At 43.2% G+C, this 15,960-nt stretch overlaps 1 protein-coding gene across 1 annotated transcript in view; it reads left to right on the top strand.

Moving 5' to 3' along the window:
• cacna1da (calcium channel, voltage-dependent, L type, alpha 1D subunit, a) overlaps window positions 1–15,960 on the top strand; it is a gene marked incomplete at its 3' end in the record, with an annotated part of 86,838 nt that overhangs the window by 30,360 nt on the left and 40,518 nt on the right. Inside the window, exons 5-15 of the mRNA XM_083972243.1 lie at window positions 2,089–2,264; window positions 2,776–2,928; window positions 4,007–4,203; window positions 4,617–4,720; window positions 7,430–7,599; window positions 10,906–10,980; window positions 12,424–12,511; window positions 13,016–13,042; window positions 13,508–13,668; window positions 14,447–14,672; window positions 14,779–14,986. Of these exons, the coding sequence (XP_083828369.1) occupies window positions 2,089–2,264; window positions 2,776–2,928; window positions 4,007–4,203; window positions 4,617–4,720; window positions 7,430–7,599; window positions 10,906–10,980; window positions 12,424–12,511; window positions 13,016–13,042; window positions 13,508–13,668; window positions 14,447–14,672; window positions 14,779–14,986 (1,585 nt within the window). The remainder of the gene's footprint in view (window positions 1–2,088; window positions 2,265–2,775; window positions 2,929–4,006; window positions 4,204–4,616; window positions 4,721–7,429; window positions 7,600–10,905; window positions 10,981–12,423; window positions 12,512–13,015; window positions 13,043–13,507; window positions 13,669–14,446; window positions 14,673–14,778; window positions 14,987–15,960) is intronic.

Genomic DNA, 15,960 nt, shown 5'->3' on the forward strand with positions numbered 1-15,960 from the left:
ATAAGTCTGAGCAGACTGTGCTTATAGGCCCTCAGAACTCCTTCCAGCCCCTATTGGCAGCTTCATTCACTGCTTTTAGTCCACAGCTTTGATGTGATGTGTCGAGATGATTCCCCCCTCCAGGCTAGGTGAGGAATGTCTAACTGACTGTAACGAAGCGTCCACTGTCATGGTGAGAGATTCACTCACTGCTGATTTTAATTTAGGACTGCAGTGGGAGAGAGTGTTTATCTGCTCTATACAAACATACTACTCCTATATGTTTAAACTGGGCGTTGAGCCAGAGGAGGTGAAATGCTGCAATATTGGCCTGCACTCTCAGCTTTTGCCTCAGGATTTATATCGGGAGGCTTTTGTATAGTGGTATTCAAGGTTTCTAAAATACAAGGCAGTTAATCCGAAAATGTGTTTGTACTGTCTATTCACATTAAAAGCTGCATTTTGTTTGATATATGTGTTGCACTCTTATTAATCCAACTGTATTCTGGGGGTGTCAGTATTGTTTGCCAGTAGCTGTAAAGAAAACCAATGAGACTTTCACACTGAACACTTTCATGTTTAAATAGTACATTAAATCAACACTAAAATAAAGACACACTAAGCCAGGAAAGATTTTCTTAGGGCTATTAGTTATTAGACCAGTATGACATCTGGCTCCGCCCGCCTACGTACTTCCGCTCAATTTTCATTTCCCTTCAGTGCTCCGCCTGGGATTGAAACGCTTTCGCTGCTTTTCTGCTGCAGAGAATCTACCGGCCAATCAGAGAACAGAGGGAGTGGCTGAGGCTCAGTTGGAAGTTGTAGTTCATACCAGTGGTGTAGTCTATGTGATACTCAGGTATACTCTGTATACCCACTGAAAATGCATTAATACCTCAGTTGCCCACTACCACCAGCAGAACTGAAACAGACCCAAATCTAAGCATTTTAAAATGTTTCATGTGCTTATGGCTGAGCTCTTTTAAAGAACTTTAAATCCTAATCTTGGATCTTAATTGTTTTAATATAAATATTTTATCCTGCTCATATTTTATGCTCTATTGTAGTCTAGTTTTTATTATGAGAGCATGTATGTGCTTTATATTACTGTTATATAATCCTTTTTTTTTTGCTTTTAATTGTATTTTTAATGTTTCCAATTTTTTACTATTTTGGGTTTTACTAAATTTTTTAAACATTGAATGTTGTTGTTTTTTTTTCCTTTTCCAATTCATACAGTTAAGTTTTGTTTTTATGTAAAGCACATTGAGTTGCCCCTTAGTATGAAATGTGCTATATAAATGAAGTTGCTTCACCTTGCCTACAACAAAACTATCTAACTTTAGTCAATGTGATACAGGTATGAACAGTGTACCCACCTAAAAGCAGTATACCCAGTTTACCCACTACACCACTGGTTCATACATACAGTAAATGTGGTGGAGAATGGATAATTGTGAAGCTATTCATTCTGTTGTCGACGGACATCTAGCACACTCACTTTGCTCTGCTCATTAGGATGGGGGGATGGTCACTGTTTACAGCGTGCAGCAGCTTCATCGTGTTCTAGACGCAATGAAGCGATTGGGTAAAGGCAGATCCAATAGTTTTAAACTTCAACAGAGTATTCACCTACCAGGAGCCAGGAGGTAAATGTTTCTCAGTGGAGAGTGGCCAGTGTCTTTGCACAAATTAAATGAAGTGCAAGAGACTGGTTGAGCCAGGCCAAGTCCAAAACCCAAAGATATTCATTTCAGCATCACATATAATGAAATGATGAACTTACAAAGCACTACTGTTATTATTACTCCTCAGGTCCCTTTTACTAATGTGCTTTTACCATTTTTGCACTTTGACATGTTTATGCTCGATACTACCGGTATATTAAATGTATTTTCAATTCAACACACTTGTTACACTTGTTGTATACTGAATGACAACAAAGTAAGTCTACTGTAATATATATAAGACATAATTGAAAACTGGAGGTGATCAATATTCTATCAAATGTCTAATGTGTGCTCAGTTCGTGTGTAAACACTGGCCTGCTTTATGTTTTCCTTGTGAGAACAGAACACTACAGTGACTTTCTTCTTTGTTTTCTGACAGACTCTTCAGTGTTGTCTTGGAGCTTTTGACCAAAGAAGATAAGTTAGAAGCTGAGGGAATTGAACTCCCTCCGGCGGCAATGCATGGCCATGGGGGTAAATCAGGTGGATTTGATGTTAAAGCCCTTCGAGCCTTCCGTGTGCTGCGACCCCTGCGGCTGGTCTCAGGAGTACCCAGTAAGAACGGGAGCTGCTGAGCTCCACACACCGACACACATGCAACCAATACAACCCAATACATCAACTCTGTATATATTGTAGAATGGTCCCCCTTCTCAGTGAGGGTAGGGTCCAGATGGTCTCGGCATCATCCCTGAGGACTGTTTTTCATCTGCTCAAGTTTTACATCAGTGCCCTTGAGACATGAGCTCTGTGTGTAATAGAAACAAACAAGCTCAGAGTAAACACTTGTGACACATTTCTGATCTAAGTCTGGGGCGAGATGCACCAAAGTTTTTACTGAAAGTAGTTTCAAAACTTATAGATGAAGCAGTCAAGATTCATAAATACGGATCAAGTGGTTCGAAAGTAGGAAAACCACGCAGAATACAGTAACAAAGTTTTGTATTTACAATGATGAAACTCCATTTGAGCAGTATGAAACAGAAACAGCTGAATCATGTGGGAATAGACAGAGTGGCATCCAGCCAGGCTTCATGTAACGTCTCTTGTTTTCTTCTTTGCATAGGTTTACAGGTGGTGTTGAACTCCATCATTAAAGCCATGGTCCCTCTCCTTCACATCGCCCTGTTGGTCCTGTTTGTCATCATCATCTATGCTATTATCGGCCTGGAGCTTTTCATTGGCAAAATGCACGCAACCTGCTTTATTCCTGGCTCAGGTACATCCCTCTTTTAGATAAGATACTGTAAGATAACATAAAATAAGAATTATTTGTCACATACACAGTGAAATGAAATGTGTTATTGTGCCTGCTTTTAGGAGTAATAAAATAAAAAAGATGCAGTGTAAAATATAAGAATATAAGATATTTACACGGAATTAGATCAATCTTTTATGGAATATTGTAACAAGCGTTCATGTTGTAAATCAGCTTAGGCAAAAAGCACTTTGCAATGATTCAATGTGATACTAAAGGTGAAACAGGCCTAATTTTTAATCTGACAACACGTGCACCCAGCTGAGCAGGTGTACAAAGGATTTTTTTTCGACAATTCATCAAGAGAATTCGACATAACAGCGTCTGTGCATTACACTCTGCAGAAACTGAAACACAAACTCTCAGACGTCACAGTATTTTTGTGTCATATAGGAGAAAAAGTTAACTCAATAATGTCTATTTGAGTATTCAGTGTTTCAGCACAAGATAGCATTTTCTATAGCATTTTCTACTAACAGCAAAGATTACACAGGAATGTACAGGTCACAACTTGTCCACCAGAGTGTTTTGGAGTTGTTGGATTGTGTATTTGATGAGGGAAACCAAGAAATCCCATTAGCCTCGCTCTAAGCAGCTCGCGGCTCTACTCCGCCGTTCTAAAAACACCTTGCACCGACAATTAAAGGTAATGAACCTACTATGACTATAGGGATTATGGCAATGGGCCAATCTGCCAAAATGTTGAACTATCCCTTTATTTAAACAGCTTCAGAGTAATTGTGATGGTGAAACGAGTTGTTACAGAGAGAATGGAATGGGGGGGGGGGGGGGGGGGGGGGGGGTTATCTGTGGGTTTTTACGACAGTGAAAATATGCACTCCAAAAGTGTAGGGAGAGGAAAAAATGACCAAAACAGAGAGCTTGCATAGTTCCCCTTTAATTCATGAGAAAAAGAAAACTTGGAATTAAATCATAATGTAAAAACTAACTAAATAAATGTCAGCCATATATAAACTGTAAACTGCAGTGATTTTCAGTAAATAATACATTCTGATGACGTGATGCTGATGTTGTGCAGATGCGATAGCGGAGGAGGAACCAGCTCCGTGTGCGATCTCAGGGCACGGGCGCCAATGCCCCATCAACGGCACAGAGTGCAGGGAAGGCTGGCAAGGTCCCAACGGTGGCATCACCAACTTTGACAACTTCCTGTTTGCCATGCTGACCGTGTTTCAGTGCATCACTATGGAGGGCTGGACGGACGTGCTGTACTGGGTGAGTTCCTCCCGACTCCGTCCTTTCCCGGTTCAGAAAACCTGTGACTGTCACACGCCCTCGGCCTCGGACGTCCGCTCGGATCAGACGCACGGCGGTGATGTGACTGACAGGCTGATGATGAAGCTGCTGATCATTTCCTCGGGCAACTCTTATCACTCTGATATGATTGATTGACTAAATGATTGAATGCATCTAACAACCTGTCGGACAACACGATGCCGTCCTCGCCTCAGTGTTCCTGCTAAATCTCTGTTTCTTCCTCATCTGGTGATAAATCAACTGTTTTACTTGTTCTGATCTTCTTGTCTGACAATTTCTAACTTGAACAGCTTATTTCGATCTTTTCTTTCTCTTCTCTTCTCTTCTCTTCCCCTCCTCTCCCTCCTCCGTGGCCATGCTTGTTCCTCCAGATGAACGATGCTATGGGCTTTGAGCTTCCATGGGTGTACTTTGTCAGTCTTGTGATCTTCGGCTCCTTTTTCGTTCTTAACCTGGTTTTGGGTGTGTTGAGCGGGTAAGCATCTCCTCTTTCACTGCCGATGTGTGTGTTCTGCCTGTAAACCAGCTGCCTTTGGCTCCCGTAGGTCAACGACGCCATCGGATGGGAGACACCTTGGATATATTTCGTTAGCCTGATCATACTGGGCTCCTTTTTCGTGTTAAACCTTGTGTTAGGTGTGCTGAGTGGGTAAGAGGCAACGTGTGCAGTGTGTGCTGCTGTGTCTTACTGCTTGCTGTGTTTAGGAAGTAGCATCAGCCTATAAACGAGTAAGGCAAGGCAAGGCAATTCTATTTGTATAGCCTGTTTTTACAAACAGTTTGCTTTTACACAGTATCATAACCACATCCTCTGTCCTTAGACCCTCACATCCACTGAGGAAAAACTCCAGGGAAAACCCTTTAACAGGGAAAAATTGGAGAAATAGGGGTGTAACGGTTTTGAATCAAACCGGAAAACCATGGTTCAAAGGATTTAGGTTTAGAAACTCGTCATTCTGTCTTCCTGAACCTTGGTTCACCCTGCTCCCCCTCCCCCTCCTACCTTCCACCCCCTCCCCCCCCGCAGCCAATCGCACACGTGTGGCAGGTCACTTTCATTTAGCAAGATGGCTAATAAACCGGAGATAGCAGATCCCCCAGCGTGACGTGATCAAAACACACCTTAAACCCATGAGACAGAGCGGCGCACCATGTGGATAGATGAACACATGCACACATACACACACACACACACACGCCACACTAGATTTTGCTTCCCTCCGTTTTCCTCCCACATCTGTAGCATGACCGAGGGTGCACACAATTCCGCACACATTTAAGGCCCCGTTTACACCACAACGCTCGCGGATGAAAACGGCAAAATATTTCATCGGATGTGCCTTCCGGTCAGACGGCGGCTGCGTTTTCGGGCCTTGAAAACGCAAAAAAGTGAAACCACCCTCCGGAGTGGAAATCTTAAAAACGCTCCCCCATTGCGTCTCCGTGTAAAGGGTGAAAACGCAAAACCTCTGCTCCGATTGCAATGACCTGAGGAGGGCACGGAGGGCAGCATAACGACGGCCGGCGTACAGCCTGCTGGAAATCAAGAGGCGCAGGCGTGCGGACTTGGTGGTGATGTGTGTTGTGCGGCACACTGCCACCTAGGCGCCTGGCGTGCATACAACATTGAATTACACAGACTTTTACGTCACCGTATGCGCGCAGATTTCCAGCCTAAAAACGCTCATCTAAACGCGGAATAAAAAGTGAAGACGCAATGCCACTTTTGCGTTTTCTGTTCGGATCGTTTCCATATAAACGTAGCCTTTATTCACGTCATGTCCCCGCACCCAACTTACCTTGCCAATTATTACACACTGGACCTTTAAGTTTGCGGTTGTAACGTGACAAAATGTTATAAAAAATAAATACTTTTGCAAGGCTCTGTATGTGTGGTAGAAAGGTGCAGACGGTAACTGATAGAAATATACCTTGAAATATGAAATAACTTAGAAAGGTTAAATGTATCCAGAATTTGAATATGTGTATTGATGATTGTTTTTATGAAGATATCAGGCTCAAACCTTCAGAAAGGGCTGCTTTGGCCTGTGATGAAAAATTGACTCAGACTGTCTCAACTTTTTGGGGCAAAAGTCGACCGTTTAGGGTCAGTCTGGAGCCCTGAACACGTTTCCTAAGTCGTTTTTTTGAGAACCAAAGTACCAGACCGATCCCTGGGTCAGGTGAACCGTTCCACTCCTATAAATGAGTGCATGGACCTTCACAGCCTTCACACAAACATTCTCAGATGATGAATCAATCCTAGGTTACTCAAGATAAATGTACACTCCACACTGACCTCTGTGGGTGTCAAACTATCACGTCCTTTTCCACGGCAACTGCAAAGTGAGCGTCTACTCCTCCCCCCCCCCCGCCCCGCCGCCCCGCCGCATCCCCGGCCCACCCAGCCTCCTGAGAGAGAAATTAATCTTATTCCTCGCCCTTCACTCCCTCTGCGCTCCTAAGCTTTCTCAAACCCCCGGTTTGCTTTCCCAGCTCTGTGGAGTGGGGGTGGGGTATTACAGTAGAATTAACTCCGGAGTCAACAAGGTTAACATAATCATCAACTCAGACATTCTGGCGGTTTAGTCGGCTGCCTGAGACCAGCCTGGCCCCTTATCTGCAGCTGCTTTCCCATCAGGTGTTTTTGTTTCAGAGTCAGTTCTTCTCACATGTTTGTGTAATAATATCACACAATGTCTACTAGACGCTCACATATCGCAGTTTCTGCATTAGTTGTTTTATATAATGTATAAATTCCGATGCCGTGCAAACGTTGCATGTCTTCTGAAACCATCTGTCCACCTAAATAGTCCTTTGTGTATGATTAAGATGCTCACCCGAAGGATACGCTACTGTACTGTCTGGCTCTAAATATAGCACTGTGTTGTCTTTCCAAGGTATACATCTCCCTCCAGTGGCTCGGTTTCAGAAAAACACACAGGCTTTTGATTGAAGTATGCAAATATACTAGAACCCCCTAGAACAGAACATAGACAGGGATATCATTATCCAGTTGTCAGGTGTTAGTATAGAAGTGAAGACTTGTGTTTCACCATTTTGTCGTTTGCTGTGAAAGTGTGTTGTGCTCCTTGTTTGTGTTTTTGATTATTTACACGCTCCTGTGTGCTCGTACGTGTTTTGTTGCGTGTTTTCGTCTGTGCCTGTGCCTCTGCGACCTCAGAGAGTTCTCCAAGGAGAGAGAAAAGGCCAAAGCTCGCGGAGATTTCCAGAAGCTGCGTGAGAAGCAGCAGCTGGAGGAGGACCTGAAGGGTTACCTGGACTGGATCACTCAGGCCGAAGACATCGACCCCGACAACGAGGACGAGGCCGACGAGGACAGCAAGCGCAACCGTAAGCATCTTCTCCCGCTCCCTCCTTCATGTCACACCCAGCGGAGGGTTGTTATCCTCACTATGATGATTAGGCCTAGTTTTATATAATCAGAACAACGGGTTTTAGTGAAAAGAGAGTGAGAAGTTTTTCAATATATTCACGCTATTTAAAACAGAATCAATGTTTTTCCCTGAGTTCCTGTTTCTATTTGGGGGTAATGTGCTCTATTTTTCTTTTTGCCCCAGTTAACTGGTCAATCATGTTGAGATGGATGAAGCACAGATGCAGAGGGTTATAATTACAAAGCAGAAGATCCAATTCATTAATGACAGGCCTTCTCCTCTTTTAGCCCCGTAATTATTTTAAATAAGTAAATTATTACGCAATTCATTCAAATCTTAATTGTTCTGATTAAAGGGATAGTTCAACATTTTGGCAAATTTGACTGTTGCCATAATCCCTATAGTAGGAGTAGGTTCATTACCTTTTATTATCGGTGCAAGCTGTTTTTAGATTGGCAGATTAGAGACGCATTTCCCTTGAAAACAACTCAGTCTCGTAACGTCGCATTATTATCTCATAGCGTGGTGAATGTGCAGGTCACAACTTGTCCACCAGAGCGTTTTGGAGTTGTTGGATTGTGTATTTGATGAGTTTGATGAGGGAAAGGCGAAAATACCGTGCGCCGTCCCTCACATCTCTCACGTCTCTGCTCCGCCGATCTAAAAACAGCTTGCACCGACAATCAAAGGGAATGAACCTACTCTTCAGACCAGTGGGATTATGGCAATAGGGCACATTTGCCAAAATGTTGAAACATCCCTTTTTTACACAATGCAATGCTGAGATTTAAAAAAGCACTCTTGGGAATTGTAGGAAATGACTGACTGAAGTGGAAGTAGATAATGCATGCTGATAACACACTGCAGGTAAAAGTCCAGGTCCATGTACAGTAATATGAGAGTTAAAAGTGTAACATGACATCATACAGTATTAGCACAGGTGTTTGTGTTGTAGTCTGTAACACTTTTTTTTGGGCACAAAATACACATGCCCACATATGCATGCACTGACGTGACGATCCAGCCTTCCTAGAGGTGTTCCAAATAAACGTGTGATGAGTGTTTGAAGCAGTCTGCACAGGTTTTATCTCCACCCTCGATGTATGTCACTGATGGAAGTGGAGCACGCCGTGAGTACCGCTGGAATTCATCAGAGAAGGAAAAAAGAAAAAAAAAAACATATTACTTGAGCAGGAGAAAAACTCTTAATCCAAATCCTCTTTATATAAGCAGCACACATGATGCAGACTGCAGCCGCTACACCTTATATGTGGAGCATAGGATCTCTGGGTTTCTTGCGCTCGGCCCCTCCTCCCACCCATCCCCGCTGCCTTCTTAATGTACTGTGTGTCATTTATTGTTGCCTCTCCCACCTGTCTGTTCCCTTCAGTTGAACCGCCACGTGTTGTGTTAAAGGGATATTCCGGCGGAAGTTTAACCCATGGTCTAACACACCGTGACACCGAGTAAGACCCCCCCCCCCCCCCCCCCCCCCGAGAGATCAAGTTTGCCGACCGCTAGCTTCTCTAGTTGTAGCAACTTCAGCAAAGACCGCACAATGCCAATACACTGCTGTTGATTCCTCCACCAGCGAACCGCCATCAAAAAAGCCACTCATAGCCACAAATAATGCTCAGAACAGCACCAAACTTCATCAACAGTACAAACAGAGTCCCAGCACGTAATACGAGGTATCAAACATCTGCTAACTGTGCCTGGTTTCTATTGAAAAGAGACGAAAACACAACTCACCCACTCTCCTCCAGCCACTTGCTACTAATGCAGAAGCCCTGACGAGTCGATTACCGAATGCATCAGTGTTCCTATCTGTCTTCCCTCTCTGTTTCTAACAATAACTAGTGAGTGTTGACAGGGGACGTCATGAACGGAGTTGAGTTGCTCAAACTATCACAGTCAGCAAAGCGTGCTGCATTTTTGGAACTAAACATCACTGGACTCCTGACTTTTCTATTGCACTCGGTAATCGACTCGTCAGGGCTGTTGCAGTAGTACAGAAAGCGGTTGGAGGAGAGTGGGTGAGTTGGGTTTTCGTCTCTTTTCAATAGAAACCAGGCAAAGCTAGCAGGTGTTTGATGCCTCGTATTATGGGCTGGGACTCTGTACTGATGATGAAGTTTGGAGCTGTTCTGAGCATTACTGTGCGTTCACACCAAAAGCTTCCAAAGCGTCAAAAACGCCGGAAGTCAATTCATTTTCAATGAGCGCCTGGCGACACTGAGCGTCCAAAGCGTCAACAGGCGTCGCCGCGCTTCCAGAGCATCCAAAGCTTCCAAAGCGTCCAAAGCGTCACCAGATGAGAAATTGAGCCAGGTTTAACTTTAGGGTAATTAGCTATGACGCGGTTAAGCGGCAACCGGCGGCAGCCTGTCAGAATAGAGATGTCCGTCGGCTGCCTTTTTTTTTGTATTTCAGCTCCCCAATGACCAGCGCGAACGAACTTTGACGTCAGTCACGTGACGAGCGGCCAAAGCGGCTGAAAATATTTGCCGTTTTGGGAGCTGTCTTGTCTGACGCCCACCCTTGAGCGTTTTTGACGCTTTGGAAGCTTTTGGTGTGAACGCACAGTTATTTGTAGCTATGAGTGGCTTTTTGATGGTGGTTTGCTGGTGGAGGAATCGACAGCAGTGTATTGCTATCATGCAGCCTTGGCTGAAGTTGCTACAACTAGAGAAGCTTAGTCTCTCGGGTGGGGGGGGGGTCTTACTCTGTGTCACGGTGTGTTAGACGGTGTGTTAAACTTCCGCCGGAATATCCCTTTAAGTCAGATGTTTACTCTCTAATTTACAGTCGTGCCATTACAGCAAACATGTCAGTTCCCAGGTAAAGGCTCTGTGTTCTGAGGAGGCAGGTCCATGCTGCTTTTCTTCAACATCCATCCTGGCTTTTTTCGGTGTCTGTCGATGATACACGGGCCCCTATTAACATGTTATCATGCAAATGCTTTAATTTGCACTCTAACATGTTAGTACAGGGCCTTGTCACCTGCAGGCATTTCCTGTGACTAACAGCTCTCCATGTCATTCTTCTGCCCTCCTCAGTGTCTGCAGCCCCCGTGGCTCCTGCTGCGCTTGTCATTGTTGGATATTGATATTTTGAATACTGTTGTTGTCCTGTGGTGCTTGTGTGCTCTGACCCATTTTGATAGCAGCCCATTCTCGCCCTCCCTCCCTCCCTCCTCCCCATGTCCCTCTGCTGTGCCGTTGTGACTGAATGCATGGGCTTGCATGCATTACACATGAAGGGGTGACCCTGGCTGACCTTACTGAGAAGAAGAAAGGAAGGTTTGGGTGGTTCAGCCAGTCGTCCGACACTCATGGTAAATCCTGTGGTTTCCCTCCAGTGCTCTATAGCTACTGTTTATATGAATGCGTGTGTGTGTATGTTTGTTTTCTCGCGTAAATATATATTTAGTTCTGAATTGATCTCATACCAGAAAGATTATTAGACCAAATACTCAATTGTGTTATTTTTTACAAATATGAAAATCCACTGTATTTTCTGATAACTGCCATATACATGGTGCTCATGAGAAAAAAAACAGACGTCATATTCACTTAGTCTTTATTTGTCGCTGTGTTCTTCACAATATGTTATTGGACAATAGATGGAGCAGGGAACTAGAAAATCAATTTCAAAGCAGCAGGTGCTCAAAAGTCCTGCTGAGTGAGTCTATGTGTGTGTGTGTGTGTGTGTGTATGCGAGTGTGTGTGTATTTGTGTGTAATAACTCATCACTACTGTATGTGCTTTATGATTGTGTTAAACCTTGTGTTTGAGCATCACAGCCTTTCAGTTTTTTGTCCACTCCCTTTTTTCCCTCCTGTCCTGTCCCCCTTTTCTTTTCTTTTCTTTTTTTTTAAAGGTCTACTGGTTCTAAATGAAAACAGCCTATCTTGTCTCTGTTCAGTGAGCCCGATATGGAGCAGTAATACAACCGTGCGATAGCAAGGCACACCCTGTTTCCATCCCATGTCCCATTTCAAAAGCCGGGGCTCAGTGTGAATATAGGAAACAGGGCTAAACCCAGATCACTACTCCGGCAGTCAGCACTATTTTCAGGGCTGAAGCTGTCCGACCACTCAGGAATCAAAGTCAACACGTCTACATAAGCTAAGACGCAGCACACAGTACACACACACACACCATGCTCCCTCGTACGAGTTAAAGCACTGAGACGCTTCACACTGTTAATCATCATCTGTCTGCACAGTCTTTCCAAAGCAGCGGCAGTATTTGGAGTGTAGCATTTCAGAGACAGCTTTAAGAGCTCTGTCCTCTTTCCCCGGCTCCTTTTCTTCCCCGCGCTCCTCATTGTGTGCATCAGTCAGCCCCTGTAGAGCAGCTGTCCACTCGCCTGTCCCGTGTCAGCTCCCTTTCAGCACTTGGTAAATGATACTGATGATGACAGTGATGCACATCCACACTGCTTAGTGCCCTCTTTTTCGTGAGGTCGTTTTTTTGTTTGTTGTTGTTGCACTTAGGTTTTGGAAATATGAAAAAACAAGTTTCACATAAAAAAAAGCAAACACTACAGGTGTGATGCACATGGATTCAAATTTTGTACAATATCTCCATTTGCGTTTCTCTTTGATGAAACAGGCGAGAGTTGCCCGATGCGATGGCCGTGTCCGTTTGATTTCTTTGCACTCTCCTCCCTGCTGGAATGCGCTGCACCGTGTCTTTCTGAAGAATCTTGTGCCACTGCGAAGTGCATGGGATTGTTTTTCTTATTAAAGTGTCTGCTTTGTTTGCTGCTGCAGCGAGCGTCCCAGCCAGTGAGACGGAGTCCGTGAACACCGAGAACCAAAACGGGGAGGATGAAAAGACTCCATGCTGTGGGCCTCTGTGGTGAGAACATACAGCACTATGCACAACAAGGACACTGTTATTACATACAAGTACAGTCCATCAGGTCTCTGTCCTCTCTGCTGTCAACTTTGCTACAGAGATTTACAATACAGGCACATCTCAATACAGTAGAGTAGATGATGGAGGTCAGCAGTCTTCTCCATGATAATAAGAGACCATTTAAAGGCAAGTTTGGAGTTAATCAGCTGATTAGAGTGTGACATCATTAGGTTACAATAGTGACATTTTTCACTTTATTCTGTTTCTTTGAGATACTGAATTTTGGGTTTTCATTAAATGTAGCCATAATTATTACAATTAATAATAAAGATGCTCCTGTATGGCTCTCACAGGCTCGCAGCACAATTTGATTTAAAGGACAGGACATTATATCTCATGTTGTGATGAAAGACTAATCTTCACCTTCAGTAACTTAAACTCATACAACAAACATTCTGCATTTCTAAACTGACTAATTCTTTTTTTTTTTTTTTTTTTTTCCAGTCAAAAGATTTCAAAGTCAAAGTTCAGGTCAGTATATTTGTGGGTCTGTGTCTGTGTTACAGTGAGTTTGTTCCTACTTTACATTATTCAGGTTTTATTTGTAAGTGCTTAGCTTTCATTTTCCTGTATTTTAATGAGACTTTACTGGTGGATGATAAATCTGTTTTTATTAAGTCAGCATGTACTATATGGTATTTTTAGAGAACAGCCTTACGTAGTGTTTTTCAGCTCGTTTATTGTACAGTATGACTTGCAAAAAGTATATCGATGCAGTTCCCTCGTGGCCCTTCCCTTTTACTCCACTGCATTGTTATTATTAATGGAAATGAAACCTCCTGATTGCATTTTTTTTTTAAAGCACTGAGGCCATGTTTTTATTATTTTATTTGGACATTACAAGTTAAGTGACCAGGGCTAGGGCGCCACTGAATCACAGAATGAGTCATAATGGTTTGTTATTGTTTGTATTAATGTTGCTTTCTCCTCCTGCAGTCGGCGCTGGCGCCGCTGGAACAGGTTTTGCCGCAGGAAGTGCCGGTTGGCTGTCAAATCGGTGCCTTTCTATTGGCTGGTCATCATCCTGGTGTTCCTCAACACCCTCACCATATCATCAGAGCATTACAACCAGCCCATGTGGCTCACACAAGTGCAGGGTATGAGCAACACTGCAGTGGTCATTAAAGTCCCAGTACTCAGCGGGAAATGTGCCTCCACTTTTATTATACTATTATGTATTATGTAAAGATTAAATACATATTTTCATCATCGTAGCACAATTCATTTTTTCAGGTTTTCTTAATTTTTCATGTCATTGTGATCGCATTATTTTTTAATTATTATTATTATTTATTTGTTTAATTTAAGTTCAAATAACACACATATTTGCCTCTGCATGCAATTCGTGTAGAACCATTAATTTTTTTCTGTAGCTTAAGCTATTTTAAGATGACACATAACCAAAAGATAGCAGGTGGAAATATTTTACAACAATAACAGTAACACAATTTAAAATATATACAGTATATATATACTGTATATACACACACAAACACACCACCAGATTGATATCTTTATCCAAGGCCGTGGATCACATATTTTTACATTAACTGCTGCAGTTCTTTGAATAAAAAGCATGAGTGTCATGTTGGTATGTTACTTTGTTTTGCATTTTGAGGCACAGCCACAATTAGATGAAGGCTAAATTGATTTAAAACAGATGTAGCACTTTTAAGGATGGATGTGCTCACACTGAAAAAGGCACAGCTCAGTCCTCTGTGCATCTTTAATGTAAGTTTGGACTCTGAGAGAACTGAGTAAAAATAATTGAATGTATGACCTGCTGTCTAAATCTGAGTGTTTTACAAGCAGTGGCAGTTCTGGCTGTAGTTTAACACGTCTCAACATTTAATTTACCTATCTTGAATCTTTCAGATGTGGCCAACAAGGTGCTGTTAGCCATGTTCACATGTGAGATGTTGGTGAAGATGTACAGTCTGGGGCTGCAGGCCTACTTCGTTTCACTCTTCAACCGCTTCGACTGCTTCGTGGTGTGTGGAGGAATCACTGAAACCATTCTGGTCGAGTTGGAAATCATGTCTCCCCTTGGTATCTCTGTGTTCCGCTGCGTTCGCCTGCTGAGGATCTTCAAGGTCACACGGTATGACCCTTATCGTGCTGTGTTTGTGTGTATGTGCGCTTTTTATACAGTGCAAATGTGGAGTTGAGTTCATCTCCCGTCTCTCCTCTTCAACCTTGCTTCGTAGGCACTGGCAGTCTCTGAGTAACCTGGTGGCGTCTCTGCTCAACTCCATGAAGTCTATTGCTTCCCTGCTGCTGCTGCTCTTCCTCTTCATCATCATCTTCTCCCTGCTGGGCATGCAGGTGTTTGGTGGAAAGTTCAACTTTGACGAAACGCAGACCAAGAGGAGCACCTTTGACAACTTTCCCCAAGCTCTCCTCACCGTGTTTCAGGTATTCACCTTCAGATCGTAGCTCAGCAACACGGTCACGCTCCTCTCTGTGGCAAACACGCAAACAACAACTTAGAACAAGTTATATTCATGAGGTTTTACAGAGTTGAAGGCTAAAGAGACAGGCCGGCTGACATCTCAGCTCATTGCAGATATACGTATCACCATCTGTGTGTGTGGCCTGAGAGAAGACTGCAGCAAAACTTCCAAACTAGGTTTAAAGTCCTTTAGAAACAATGTCACCACTGCATAGTTTGGCCACCAGAGAGCAGTGACAAGTAGATTTTTTTAACTGTATTATGTCTTGGTCACAGTAATCCAGTATCAGTCAATGAAGGCAATCACAGTGTCTTTTTGCATTTGCAATGTTGTGTCAGGTTCAGGATTTATATAGTAAACCTTATAAATGTTCTGGGAGACTGAATGACTCAGCTTTAGTTGTCTATCAACTATTCTGTGTATGGCTGAAGTTCTTGTGGTTTTATTTAAAGGTTGAATCTGGAGTTTTTTGCCCTTATACAAATGAAATCCGTCTTAATCATCACCTTTGGGCTTCTAGTCCTGTGTGGTGGTGACTGTGTCTGCAGCGCCCCCTCCCCCTGCCTGTATTTTGGTCTTTTGCTTTGTTGACAGCCATAGAGCTCAGGTGGAAGCTATACGTGCAGCTAGTCTGGCGCTGCTCAGTGGCTGTTTTGGTAAGCAACCGGAACCAGGGCGAGAGACACAGGCCTTTCGGTCAAAATAAAAGCACCAAGCTAATAAAATTCAGTGAACCTTTTTAATTTAAAGAATATAATTTACAAGAAAATCCCCGAGCCATAAAGTTAACCTTTTTCTTTTATTGTATTGTAGTCTATATAAGTTTTATGTTGGTGAACACTTTTATTTTTGGGAATTTGGTGAATTGCGGATCCGCTCTCTAGACCAGAACCAGAATGCAGACAAAATTCAGAGTGAACAAAAACCTCTCTGTAT

The sequence above is a fragment of the Trachurus trachurus genome (assembly GCF_905171665.1).
Source record: "Trachurus trachurus genome assembly, chromosome: 5".
In the NCBI taxonomy this organism is placed as follows: domain Eukaryota; kingdom Metazoa; phylum Chordata; class Actinopteri; order Carangiformes; family Carangidae; genus Trachurus; species Trachurus trachurus.